The following is a 14,788-nucleotide window of genomic DNA, read 5'->3' as shown; positions in this document are numbered from 1 at the left end:
TAATATTTTAGTTCAAAAGTTCAAAGCTGGATCCACAAGTTACTTCGGATTTAAGAAAAGCTAAAGCGTCACACTTCTCTAAAATGTTTAAAGAAGTAAAGAAAACGAGTGCTTATTGGAACCTGATCAGTGACGCCACAAACTCGAGAGTACACATGAAGAACATTGGCCCTCTGAAGAGAAGCGATGGCAGCCTGGTAGTCACTGATGACGAGAAAGCACACCTGATGAACTCACATTTTGCGCTGGTTGGCGAAAAGCTAGCTATGGCGCTACCACTACCTAGGAATGGAGAATGCCAAAATGCTATGGATATCTCAAACGTACCACCACAACTCGCGGAGATAACGATTTCATCGCAGTCGGTAAGCGATAAAGTCAACTCACTCAACACTAACAAGTCCCCAGGCCCCGACAGCATCTCTCCAAAGCTCATAAAACTTGCGGGAAACGCAATAGTCCCATCGCTAGTCAGCCTCTATCATGAAAGCATCAAACGTGGAGCTGTCTACTCTGCATGGAAAATAGCAAGACTAACACCTATCTACAAAAAGGACGACGAAACAGACTGTGGGAATTATCACAGGGGAACTAACACAGGGGATGAACCCCATGGAACCTTTCCGTGCCACCGCCCACGATGCAGGACCTGCGCCCATACCAATCCAGCCTCCCAGATCAACACCCCTGGTGGACCGCTGACAATACGACAGAGGTTCTCGTGCACGACCAGTAACATCGTTTATATTATCACTTGTCGTGCATGCACCATGTCGTACATTGGCGAAACAGGACGTAGGCTCGGTGACAGGTTCTGCGAACATTTAAGATCTGTCGAGAGGAAAGCTGACCTGCCCGTAGCAAAACATTTCTCCTCGCCTGGTCACACAACAGATGACATGATGGTGTCTGTTGTGCGATCAGGCCTTACGAACATCAGAGAAAGACGCAGCGCGGAAGGCCGCCTGATCTTCAAATGCCGCACTCTACAGCCGCGCGGCATAAACATTGACTTTGCTTTTATTTAAATGGACTCAGTTAGCGCGCGCACGCAATGTTGCCACATTCAAAGAAAATGACGCGCGCTGACTTTAACGGCTATTTTCCACTGATGAAGGGACAGAAGTCCCGAAACGTCTGGATTTATTTACAAAAATTAGCGCATAAACGAAACTCTAACTTTATTATGTGATCATCAGACTGCGCTACACAGTTTTTAACAATATTTTGACAATATTGTGATCTTATTATCATCAGTTTTACTGTGATTTAGTCATCAACCATGCCACAACTTAAGGATCTTGAGAAGACCATTACAAGAGAGCTGAATATCCAAGTCTCTACTTTTGACAATGACGTACGGAAGCGGTGTCTTAAGCTAGCGGACAGAACATTCGCAAAGACGCATTTCTCACTGCATGTTGTATTCCTTCGCAAGTGTATTCGCCGTGGACTGGCCCCAAACGGATTTCTTTTGAAGTTCCACGCATCGGACCTCAGACAGGACAAGTCATCCGAGTATAAAAGGCGAGTGTCTCATATTCTTAACGTTGCTTCTCGTAAGCTAATGATGACAACTGCTCATACCATGCATCAACGTTGTCAGACTCTAACTGAAGAGATTAGTAACATTCGCAATCAGTTAAGAACAGCATGCGACATTGATGCTTATCGTAAGATTAGCAAGACTGTACATGAACTCAACGCGGAGTTATTCAATTTTCTTTCCACTGCTAAGGAGAACAAATTGCGCACATTGGGAAACCTAACAACTCCAGACAATGAGGCTTCTAATCCCCCTAACGAGAAACTTGTTGTAACCATCCCTGAGAATCTCAATGTTACTGAGAATGAAAGATCCCTTCTCAGCAAAGGCCTTTCATTTATTCCCACGCAAGCACGTAGTGACGAGTATACAACTAAAGCTGAGTGCGAGAGTTTCTACCGTCGCCTTCGCTTGAAAGCCCATTTCAATGAAGAGAGAAATGACAATGCCGACGAAACACAAACATCATACCAGGTTGCAGATGTTTTCCAAACCTTGAAGCCGAAAACATCCACATGGACCCCACCCCCGGGAAGATTTGCTGCATTAGAATATTACATTACTAAATGTCGCAAAGAGGTAAAACAACTTAATTTCAAGCAGCGCGTCACCAAAATGAATTTGTCTCGGGGTGAACTGACCGCCCTTCTCTCTTTAAAGCGAAGGACCGACATAGTAATCAAACCCGCCGACAAGGGTGGAGCCGTTGTAGTGTGGGATCGTGACCTTTACATACAGGAAGCTGAACGACAGCTTGCAGATAACAATTTTTACCAACGTGTTGATCACGACCTGACAACGGAACATCAAAATAAAGTAATTTCAGTTGTCCAACAAGCCATTGCAAATGGAGAACTTCCAGCTACAGCTACCAATCTCATTGTAGATCACCCTCGCACTTCCAAGTTTTACCTCCTCCCAAAGATACACAAGCCAGGCAACCCAGGGAGACCTATTGTGTCGGCATGCAACTGCCCCACTGAGCTCTTGGCAACTTACCTCGATCAAATCACTTCTCCCTTAGTTCGCAGTTTGCCCAGCTATGTCAAGGACACCAACCACATGCTCGACATCGCGCAGACTTTTAGCTATCCGACGACCAGCGCTAATCGTTTTGTGTTCACAATGGACATCAAGTCTTTGTACACAGTAATACCAAACAACGATGGCCTTTTAGCGTTAACACATTTCTTAGACAAACGGCCAGTGCTGGAACCACCTACGCATACTTTAGTACGCCTTGCAGAGTTGGTCCTCACACTTAACAGCTTCAGTTTCAATGGAGGTTTCTACCAACAAATGGGTGGCGTGGCAATGGGAAGTAGACTGGGGCCCAACTACGCCTGTCTGTTCGTCGGCCACGTCGAAGAACAGATTTTCCAACAGTATCCTGAGAGGAAGCCTGACCTCTACAAGCGTTATATTGATGACATTGTAGGGGCAGCTGCTTGTAGCAAGAGCGAACTTGACGACTTTGCCACGTTCGTTAACAACTTTCATCCAAGCCTTCAGTTCACCTGGGCCATCAGTGACAAACAGCTTCCTTTCCTAGACCTCTTCCTGAAGCCAACACCTCAAGGACTAGCGACAACCATTCACTACAAGGAAACCGACTCACACTCGTATCTCACGTACACTTCGGCACATCCTGTCCAGTGTAAGAACTCCGTCCCTTATAGCCAGTTTCTACGCCTCAAACGAATATGCAGTGACGAAAATGACTATAACACCAAAAGCAAAGAAATGTCATCTTTCTTTCTGCACCGTGAGTATCCTCCAGCAGTTGTAGAGCGAGCCCTCCAATGCGTCAACGGCATCTCCCGCGAAACTGCCTTGCGACCATCTAACGACGGGCAATCCAACGAGCAAGTTATCCCCTTGGTATTAACTTACAACCCAATCAACCGCCACGTGAAGAACATTCTTTCAAAGAACTTCTCTCTGCTCAAATCAGATCCTGAAACAAAGGAACTCTTTGACAACTCGCGCGTACTTGGTGCTTACCGCCGGGACACCAATTTAAGAGATTCCTTGGTTCGCAGCAGTCTTCAATCCGGCGCTAACACAGGGGATGAACCCCATGGAACCTTTCCGTGCCACCGCCCACGATGCAGGACCTGCGCCCATACCAATCCAGCCTCCCAGATCAACACCCCTGGTGGACCGCTGACAATACGACAGAGGTTCTTGTGCACGACCAGTAACATCGTTTATATTATCACTTGTCGTGCATGCACCATGTCGTACATTGGCGAAACAGGACGTAGGCTCGGTGACAGGTTCTGCGAACATTTAAGATCTGTCGAGAGGAAAGCTGACCTGCCCGTAGCAAAACATTTCTCCTCGCCTGGTCACACAACAGATGACATGATGGTGTCTGTTGTGCGATCAGGCCTTACGAACATCAGAGAAAGACGCAGCGCGGAAGGCCGCCTGATCTTCAAATGCCGCACTCTACAGCCGCGCGGCATAAACATTGACTTTGCTTTTATTTAAATGGACTCAGTTAGCGCGCGCACGCAATGTTGCCACATTCAAAGAAAATGACGCGCGCTGACTTTAACGGCTATTTTCCACTGATGAAGGGACAGAAGTCCCGAAACGTCTGGATTTATTTACAAAAATTAGCGCATAAACGAAACTCTAACTTTATTATGTGGGAATTATCGCCCGGTTTCCCTACTCAGTGTGCCAAGTAAAATCATGGAATCGGAAGTTAACGATACCTTAGTGCGACACGTTTTTAAGGATAACAACTTGGTTTCAGATAAACAGTGGGCATTCCGTTCCGGCTACTCAACGGAATTACTTTTGACGCACTTAACAGAAACGTGGAGAACAGCTCTAGATTCAGGAAAGGCGGTGGCCGTGGCCTTTATTGACTTTAAGAAAGCTTTTGACAGTGTTTCCCATACTGGAGACGAAGTTAAACCGAGATTTCGGAATCACAGGTATGCTTCTTGACTGGCTAAAGAGCTACTTACGTGGAAGACAACAATTCACTGTATTAAATGGAGTCAAGTCGGAACACTCGCAGGTTTAACACCTCATCCAGGAAAGAGTGAAGTGATGTTACTCAGTAAAGGAACCCTGACAGGGCCACATACACCAATACAACTAGGAACCTCAATTCTTAGATGCGTTACAAAAACGCGCCTGCTGGGTATAACTGTCGACCGCAATCTAAGCTGGGTACCTCATGTACTAGAGACCAAGAAAAGTTTTGCTAATAAGCTGAACTTACTGAAACGATCCAGATTTCTCCCAAAGGGCGTGCTAAAGGACTTTTATTTTAAAGTGATACTACCTTCTGTAAAATATGGTTTAGTCTTATGGGGATCGTGTTGTAACTCTGATATGCTAGACTCTATAGAAAGACTACATTGTAGGGCGGCAAGAATAATTTTCAACTTGCCCAAGGACATGCCGTCAAATGATGTGCTCAAATATGATCAGTGGTCTACCTTTTCCCCTATTATAAGCTCGATATCCTTAGGCTATTTTATAAGGCAAACAACGGCAGCCTGCCCGAGCCCCTGACGAAATCGATACTAGACAACTCCAGTCATGGCTATTCGCTCCGAGGAAAAAAACTATCTTCGATACCAAGATTCAACTCGCGATTCATAAAGGATTCACTCAGATACAAGGGATCTGTTCTTTGGAACATTGTTAAATACCACAATCAACAGAAGAGTTTTTCAAGTTTTTTAGAGCTAAGAAAGCATGTTGTAAATAGAGCATATTTTAAAGATTTTAATTTTAACGCGCTGTCGGCTTCAACAACCCTCCACAGACACAGTGATTGTATATATAATTAGTTTTTAGTTAGTTTATTGTAATCATTTAGTATACATAGCAACAGTCTAGTTAGTATTTAATTAAATAATTAATTTTACTGTAAATATAAGAATTGTAATTTTAATCTTAGCATAGTTAATTTAAATACACGACCCCACAAGCTTTTAGCTTTTATTATTATCGTGTCAAAATAAAGTTTTACCTTACCCTTTTACCTTACATGATTATAGCAAATTGTGAAAGGAAACGAAAGCAAACGATTGAGAAATTTGGACTTTTAAACCACAAAGTTGGCTATATTTCCAATACTTTTTCTGTTGATGTTGTTCATTTTGAACATAATGTTGATTATTGTCAGCTTATTTTCTATTTTTTCTCCAGGTTTGTTGCCCGAATTGTTAGCATTTTACCCGAAAAAATCCCCCCCCCCCCCCCCCCCCCCCGCCTCGTACGCCTATGTTTGTATGAACGAGCGAACGAATGAGCGAACTTTATTTAACACCAGTAAACAACTGATTTACATGGATGAAAATTATTATATTTATATCTTGTATCCATTTCTGGTTAGACCTTTTCGAGTGAGCGTACATAAATGTTCTGGTTCCCTCCTTGTCCTCACATTCCTCTGTTGTAGTCCTGTTTTTCCAGTTTCCCTGTGGAGCAATTAACAAACACTTTAGTCTAAAGAAGTTTAAAGAGTAGTTATCACCACTGAGATGTTTCTAAAACTAAAAGGCTATTAAGACACCTTCTACTTTTGACTCCCTGTATTTTGAGAAACTCCGCACAATACTGCTGCCACCTTTTTTCATTATTATTGTTTTTTTCTATTTGTTTTCAGCTCCCTCCGATTTCTGCCATCAACTCAAAAGAAGTTCACAGAAAAATTGAGCACTTGATCCGGAAAGCCATGAGTGGTTAGAGAACTACGTTATAAAGCAGTAAATTTCATACGTTAACGTGCACGAGAGCCCATTTGCTGTTGTTGTTGTTGTTGTTGTTGTGATTGTTGAAGTTTTTGTTGATGATGATGCAGTTGTTGTAAATAATAAAGATGGTAAATTTTAAGCTTGGTAATAAATAATGAAGATGAAGTGTTCAACATGACTCGAGCATGAGACAAAGAAAAATTCTGAGTCCCCAACGGGAATCGAACCCATGGCCTCCCAGATACCGGTTGGGCGCTCTAACCACAGGGAGACCACAACAGTAAAAAAAATTAAATAAATAAATAAAATAATATTATTCACGTGGTTTCGTTCGTTTTCTGTGTTGTTTTTCTTTATGCGTAGTCGATAGACACGACAGCACTGTTGTCGTATGCTGAGCTGTCTTGTTCGCGAGCGGATTTCAGATATGCAAATTTCCTCTTTTCTTAATAATAATTGACAAGGGTGGCAACTCTTTCACCAAACGATTTGAACACGCTTTACGAAATCGCTTTGAACTCTTTTCTTTCTCGCCTTTTTGCTACACGGTCAAAGCTTTTATTTTTTATATATTTATTTTACTAATGGACAAAACAAACGATTAAATAGATTGTTTGTTCGATCGTGTACAATTTTGAACCGAGCGGGAAAAGTAAGTGTTCGCGCAAAAAATCTCTGCGAGGGAGGGAGCGTAGTTGATTCGCACTTGATGGCGCGTAATTCGCTGACGAATGTGCCAAGGTAACTGGCCGCAGCTATTACGAAAAAAAACACCGAGGAAAACATCTAAAAGGGAGCTCAAATTCTCTCTGGAAAACGCTTCTTTTCAGGAAACAGACAGGTGAGCGTATTCAAAATTTATCCAGCATTCTTTTGTGTCGATTTTTGTCGCAAAAAGGCGAGAAAGAAAAGAGTTCAAAGCGATTTCGTTTAGCGTGTTCAAATCGTTTGGTGAAAGAGTTGCCACCCTTGTCAATTATTATTAAGAAAAGAGGAAATTTGCATATCTGAAATCCGCTCGCAGAAAACAAACGAAACCACGTGAATAATATTCTTTTATTTATTTAATTTTTTTTACTGTTGTGGTCTCCCTGTGCTCTAACCAACTGAGCTACGAGAGACTCGTGGTGAGCTGGGCTATTTTACTAGGTTGATAAGTGACACGCGTCCTGCATACTGCTAGGATCAGCAATGTCGAATTCATCAAGTATGTAGTAAATAACAAAAATGGTAAATTTTAAGCTCGGTAATAAATAATGAAGATGAAGTGTTCAACATGACTCGAGCATGGGACAAAGAAAAATTCTGAGTCCCCGACGGGAATCGAACCCATGGCCTCCCAGATACCGGTTGGGCGCTCTAACCAACTGAGCTACGAGAGACTCGTTGTGATGCAGTTGTTGTTGTTGTTGTTGTTGCTGCTGCTGTTGCTTTTGATTTGTTGTTGTTGTCGTTGTTTATAATATTGATGTTGTTTTTGCTGTACGTTTTTCCTGCTGTTTTTACCATCTAGACTATTATTATTTTCCCCATATTTTTTACCACCATTTCTTCTGCATGACTGTGGACTCAGTACAAGTTTGTTTGAATTTCTTAACAGCACCCTCCATTGTGATTGTGTCGCTAGTGACTCGTGGCTGCTTATATTTGGTGAGATGATTTATAAATAATACACTCGGGGAGTTGGGTAGGGAAAATGTAACCTCGGCAACACTTAAATATATATGCCCACTGAGTTGCAATCTCATTTATGTATAATTATGGTTGTTAGTTCATGCAAAGCATAAACCTACCCTGCCGTTAAATTCTACTGACGTCTAATAGTTGTGCTGTTTTGATAAAGATACTTTCTCCTTTCATGATTATGTCCCCTATTTTCTGTAAATTGTATGCCAAGCTCTGTATTCAAATTGTTGGGTATACATTCTAAATTTGAATTCGAACTGGAATCTTGGAACCACAAATTATCTAGTCGTTAGATTGTTTTGTGCTTCCTTCGTTAAAAAAGTATTTATTTCAGTATTTTTATGACCTGGTAACTGTAAAGGAAGTCATCGTTTGGTTAACTTTTCTCTTGAAATTTCGTTGTAAATTCCGGTCATAATAGTCTCAAGCCTCGAAAGTAAATGTCATCAAGGTTCTGTCGCTTTTTGTTCAATGCTGTAAATAGTTGTAATTCCCTTGTTTAGGTGCGGGTACTAAGAGGTTCACAGGCGCAACAATTTACTGGAAAAATGAAACGAAAAGTGCAAGAAGAGGAGGAATCTACTAAAGTAAGTAAAGTGGATGGGTGCCTAACAGTATGATGTTATCACACACTAGTTATTCCTTTGTATAGTACTTCTTACTCTGCTTGTTTCGTGGAAACATGCCGTTGCATTCGAACACTATCTTGCATTCGAACACTATCTTAAAGTATCACCTTTGTAAATTTAAGGACTGAAGCAGTTTCAAATTTATGTATTAAAATGAATTTCTCAAAGGCCACCAGCCTGTCAAGTTTAGGTTCGTTTCTCTATATCAAGGTGATGTCCCATACAGGATGTCTTGTGGCTTTAGCTCATTATCTTAGCCGAAGAAGTCGAAGACCAGTCCCATTGAGCTTCAATGTTATTCTTGCTGCCGTTCTTTGTTTTGAATACTTTAATGATATTTAGCTATATGTTCAAACTCTGTTACCTTATTGGCTGTGTTGTAGTGGAATACTTTTGATTTTCTTTTTTCTGTCACTTCTTTATGCAGGTGTGCCTGTTGAATGCAAAAAGGTTGTCAGCGGCATTTAAGAAGGCCCTGGAAGACTTCATGGAAAAGAGGTGCGAGGTGTAAACCCTGTACAGTCTGGAGAACAGTTTTATTTATTTATTTATTTTTTACCCAAGAAATGACTTAGCCCACGGTCTCCGTCGTAAACTTTGCAATACGACCATCTCCGTTAGCTTACAAATCTCTTCCTTTCTTGTTTACATTCCAGAAGTACACATCTCCATCCAGTTCTATTCACTGAATTGATGGGTCGATTTCCGGTGAGTTTAAAGTGGTGTACGTTCAATGTCTTTTAATTGCAACGATCTGCTGAAAACGGCACTCGTTCTACCGAGTATATTTGGTTTCTTACCGATTTGTTGTTTTTAGGTCAGAATGTTGTTACCATTTTAACGTGATTTAGTGACTTAAAGAAGAAGTTCACCATTTATTTTCTTTACGTAAGTAAAAAGTTTACACAAAGATGTTATTTACCAAAATTCCAACCTCTGACGATCGCTATAACCCTACGAAATCTTTCCCAAAACTCAACAACTGAACGCCGCCATCTTGGAGCTTGTAATGTATGCGTGACGTCAAAGAGCTCAGCCTGAAGTTTGGCTTGAAAATTTAAATACTCCAAACTCCTTGTTTCTTCGTAGTGCCTTTTGTTTGTCAAAATGCCTGTTTGTGCATCTCCATTTTGCACAAACAGAGCTCCAAGAAACACAAAAAACAAGGACTTTCGACTATTAAAATTTTACCGCCAAACTTCAGGCTGAGCTCTTTGACGTCACGCATACATTACCAGCTTCAAGATGGCGGCGTTCAGTTGTCGATCTTTGGGAAAGATTTCGTAGGGTTATAACGAACGTTGGAGGCTGAAAGTTTGGTGAATAACATATTTTTGTTTAAACTTTTCAGTTATTGGCGTAAAAAAAATAAATGGCCATTCTTGAGTGAACTTTTCCTTTAAATGAGAGTGAGAGTTCTGAGAATCGAATATTGAGCAACATGTTTTTGTTTCCTTCTTTCACCTTCATTCTAGCATCTCGGTTGGCATTTAGCTCCCGACCTGGTGAAGTACCTGGAGACTGCAGTGAATAACTTTAGAAAGGTAATAACCTTGCGTCTGTTTTTCAATAAGTTTATTTAATCCAAATGCAGCCCGAGCATGTACATTTTATTTGCAATGTTCAGACATCTGTTTTATATTTCAGAGCCAAGCGTGTGTGATGCTAATGCAGTTAATGTCACAGAAAGTGAGTACAAATATTATATTGAACAAACTGGTACAGTCTACTGGTTCTTAAGCCTGGTTTTCACTAGCGACGCACGCACAAGCGCGATCACGCAAAAAGGACAAATTTTGATCCTTGTGCTTGTGCTTGCCGAGCACAAGCACAAGCATTCAAATGCAATGCGCCAGTGTTTTCGCTTGAGTCGAAGCCATTTTCACGGAGAAATAAGAGCTTTTATTCTTGCGCTTGTGCTTGCGTCGCTAGTGAAAACCAGGCTTTAGTCCGCAAGTTGCAGCTGCCTCTTATAAAATTAACTTGTCTGTTATCTTTCCTTTCAAATAGACTGCAGAACATTCGATGCACATCAAAGATATTGCCTCCCCTTTGCAAACAACGTTGAACTCGGTAAGGATGCACGATACACTTGTAACTGCATGTAAATTTACCAGAAAAAGTTTGAAGCGCCTTTCAAGTCTTGGACTGCTGATGGATGCCCTTATGCATGTTTACGTAAGACTAGCTTGTTTCCCCATCAGGCCTCGCCTTAAAGTGCAAACTTTAAGGCGAAATTAAAATTTTTATCATGAACGAATTCTCAAAGCAGCAAAGTTGAAAGGAATACCCACGTGAAAACTGCATAAAGGTGGCAGAGGGTTGAGAATGATCGCGTGTAAACGAGGCTTAGTTGTGAATTTTGAGCATATGACATTTTCATGCATAGTGCCTATTGCTTAGTGCTCCAGACATTAAAAAAAAAACACTGTCACTGGGCATTTCGAAATGATAACTGCTTAGTTAGAGAGTTACTTTACAATATCGGATTCCAAATAGGGGACTGACTGTTAAACAACTTTTGTTACTGATCGTCCAGAAATTTTAAAGCATAATTAACGTATTTTAACGTCATTTTTTATTTGAAGTTATTGACCAACGGTGCTGAATCCGACTCTGAGCTGAAGGTGAAACATCTAAGAGAAATACTCAAACTTACAACCAAGTTCATTAATGAAGTGAAACATACAGGAGAGGTGAGAATATAGCATGTCCACGTTACACGCAAACCATATTACATTAACTAGCTGCTAAAAAAATATAAAACGGTCCCGTGTGTCACTAAATATTGAAAAAACATCAAAACAAAGTACGCATTTCTTATCATATATCAATCCTGTGTGGATCTCACAGTAAATATTTCTCACTTCGTCTGTTTATATAATCCGAATTATTACTTCAGGCCGCTTGGCGGCCCTAGTATAATTCTCATTTTATGCTGTTATTTAATTTTATTTTTCTATGGCTCCATTTCGCCATAATCAACGTCACTACGAACGTTTGTTTTAATTTTCGGGCTGAAGCGGAACAGGAAAACAAACAAGCAAACAAACAAAAAATACTTCTGAGCAACACAGCAACAGAACAAGTAAATTTTATTAGCAAAGCATTCCAATTTACGCTATTTAAAACAAAACCGTTCCGTTCCCCTACAAGTTGTTATAAATAAAATATATTTACAGCAAGGCGCCCAAATGTGTGACCACTTTTAATTTATTCACATTCTTTCGTGCAGATTTAATCCAATCAAAAGCCGTGGATAGCTTGCAGTTGACTTCTGATTGGATTAAATCTGCACGAAAGAATGTGAATAAATTAAAAGTGGTCACACATTTGGGCGCCTAGCTGTAACACAATACTCTTATGCGCTTATAAACAAGAGTCACGTTCAAGTGATATCTAGCTGCTTGTTAATTACCGAAGTTCAATAAAATGTAGATGACAGTTTCTTATTGCCGTTGTATAATTCCCTTGCAGGCTACAGCGTTATTACAGACAGATCAACTCACGGAAGGATTGACACTTATCCGAGAGAGTGCGTTAGCAAAAAAGTCACCGGACATTAAGGGTGTCTGCAACAAAATACTTTCCAACTTGTCAGGGTTAGTAATAACCAATCAAAATAGCGATAATTAACGTAACTAAATTAGTTTTACTAACAGTGATATTAGTAGAGTGGCATATGCTTTTAATGTAATTCAGCGAATTCTTGGTTTGCAACCACGTGACAAGGCGCCCATGTTAGTGGAAATACCGCTTAACTTTTTATTCGTTGTGAAGACGCAAACTAAAGCTTTGAACATGAAATACCGCTTAGCTTTTTATTTGTAGTGAAGACGCGAACTAAAGCTTTGAACATGACATCCCGCTTAAACAAGAAGTTCCGGTATAAAAGGGGCCTGGCCTGGCCATTCTCACGCTCAGTCAATCATCAAAGCGTAAACAACTGGCAAACAACCTGCGTATTTTCTACAACTGTTACTGATAAAATGTGTTTCATTTTCGCTATGAATATTCTGTTAAACGTTAGGAAGTGATTTTTTATATGTTTTTCAATAATATATCTTGGTTTCAAGAGATTTTAAAGCATGTTCAGCTTGAAGGATGCTCGGCACCACAACGTGCCACGAATGCAAATTAAAAGGACAAATTTTCATTTCGCGCCCGAGAAGTGTGAAATGTGGGAGGTGCCATCCCTTTTATACCGGTTCTTGTTTAAAATCGCACTTAACTCTGTATTTATACTTGTGAAGACGCGAACCAACGCTTTGAACATTGATCCCGATGGCATAATAATCAGCCACGAGACAACATTTGCCCTACCACCCACCCGAGAGTAACTATTTGCACCGAACAAACTTACCAGTACTTCCTCTCCTGCGTAAAATTTGTTTACCCTTCGGTCTTGCCGATCGTTCCAATATCCCGCTCGTATGGTAATTTAAAGTTACAAAAACTCCCGCGTGTATTTTGAAGCTGTTACCGCCATTGTACAAAAATGGCCATATAGGGTCATTTTCAGTTCGTAAAACAAAGCCTATTGTTATCGAAGTTGAGCCACTTTTCTTGATACGAAATCAATAAAAAAAAATTCACAGATTTTGCATGATAAAGAGTTTAGTTCCCAGCGGAGGAAAACGCTTTGTTCTTGTCCACCAGCATGGCTGCCGTGACGTCAGCTGCAAGCCAGTAATAGTTGTCTTATGGGCATCATTGCACGGCAAATAAAAAGGTGTATATCTGTCAAGTTGTAAGCATTTGTGACCAAAACTGTTAAAAATTCTGCATCACTTGTTTAGTAGCCGTTAACAAAAACACCTAGACTAATCTGCATTTTGTTTAGACAGCATCTCACAAGATTATGATACCATTGATCATTTCGAACTTTAGTCATTAGCTTTAAATTGCATAAATCTATGAAGATGAGTTGTTCAACAATGACACGGACATGGGACAAAGAAAAAAATCTGAGTCCGCGACGGGAATCGAACCCATGTCCTCCCAGATACCGGTGGTGAACAATTTATCTTCATTATTTATCACCGAGCTTAACATTTACCATCTTTATTATTTGCTGCATGTGTCTAGCTGAACAAAAGACTCCCTAAAACACTTTTACATAGCCCACTATCCTCTTTTTAGTTAAATTCTCTAAAGAACTTACTTCTCATTCTAACAAATCTGTTGGAATGTTTGTTTTGATGTCTTTCAGGACAGCTAGCGTAAAGGGAGCGAAAAATAAAAACTCGAAAAGGAAACGAGAAGCAAACGGACACATAAAAGATGACAACACTCCAACAGACAATGGCACAGAATCTGGTCAGACAAACAGTGGAGAAAAGAAGAAACGAAAAAAGAAGAAATGAGAATGGAGATCAAACAGATCCTGATTCAGAATAAATGTACTTTGTATTAAATTTTCAAATATGTTATGTTAAACTTTACCTTTGTCACTTAATGAAGAAAACGTTTTTGAACAGGATAGTTCAGTGCATTCCTGAGTACAATCAGCCCTTCCAAATCCACGACCCAAAAATCGAAAACCACTTTCGAAATTACTGATAAAATTAAAATATAGCTGCCCTAATTTCAGCCAAAGTAAATGAAGAAGCGCTTCTTCATTTACTTTCACTTTATCCAAGTTGCCATTTCACTTTACATTTATCCACATCTATCATTTAGACATATTTGAGCCTGCAGTTGGCAGGACATGTAAGAACCTAGTATATGACCTCGCTCACCACGAGTCTCCCATAGCTCAGTGGTTAGAGCGACCAACCGGTATTCTGGAAGGTCTTGGGTTCGACTCCCGTTGGGGGAACTCGGAAAATCTTTTTTCCGAGTAGTCAACTTGAGAACGCTTCTCAGTTCATATACTTTCACTTTATCCAAGTTGCCATTTCACTTTACAATAATTTCAGCCATTTATCTTATTTCCTGAATAAACCCTCCCTTTTTTTTGCCCTGAGGTAGTTGTTTTTGCGCCCGTTCTGTTTTTATGATAATTAAATGGCTTGGGCTTTGAGTCATTTTATGCATATTGTTTCAAAGCTATCTTAGTCCATCCCCGGTTACTCTATGGGCCAAAAGAAAACAAATAAATATAAAACGATTGAGTTGACTTCAATTTGAAATTTAAAATTACCAGGTAAGCGTTTGATCTGCGACTTATCTCTAAGCGATGTTTAGTATTGCAG

General features: G+C 40.4%; 1 protein-coding gene across 1 annotated transcript in view; it reads left to right on the top strand.

The window, feature by feature from the left end:
* Positions 1 to 14,035, top strand: part of LOC144655909 (myb-binding protein 1A-like protein) — a 42,283-nt gene extending 28,248 nt beyond the window's left edge. Inside the window, exons 28-38 of the mRNA XM_078516099.1 lie at positions 6,189 to 6,264; positions 7,877 to 7,926; positions 8,466 to 8,549; positions 9,019 to 9,089; positions 9,248 to 9,299; positions 10,067 to 10,135; positions 10,239 to 10,280; positions 10,602 to 10,664; positions 11,180 to 11,287; positions 12,069 to 12,193; positions 13,804 to 14,035. Coding sequence (XP_078372225.1) covers positions 6,189 to 6,264; positions 7,877 to 7,926; positions 8,466 to 8,549; positions 9,019 to 9,089; positions 9,248 to 9,299; positions 10,067 to 10,135; positions 10,239 to 10,280; positions 10,602 to 10,664; positions 11,180 to 11,287; positions 12,069 to 12,193; positions 13,804 to 13,957 — 894 coding nt within the window. The 3' untranslated portion in view covers positions 13,958 to 14,035. The remainder of the gene's footprint in view (positions 1 to 6,188; positions 6,265 to 7,876; positions 7,927 to 8,465; positions 8,550 to 9,018; positions 9,090 to 9,247; positions 9,300 to 10,066; positions 10,136 to 10,238; positions 10,281 to 10,601; positions 10,665 to 11,179; positions 11,288 to 12,068; positions 12,194 to 13,803) is intronic.
* Positions 14,036 to 14,788: the final 753 nt, after the last annotated feature.

Source organism: Oculina patagonica, chromosome 1 (assembly GCF_052425735.1).
Source record: "Oculina patagonica isolate OP01 chromosome 1, crgOcupat, whole genome shotgun sequence".
Taxonomy (NCBI): domain Eukaryota; kingdom Metazoa; phylum Cnidaria; class Anthozoa; order Scleractinia; family Oculinidae; genus Oculina; species Oculina patagonica.
This window is presented reverse-complemented; position numbering and strand designations above follow the sequence as displayed.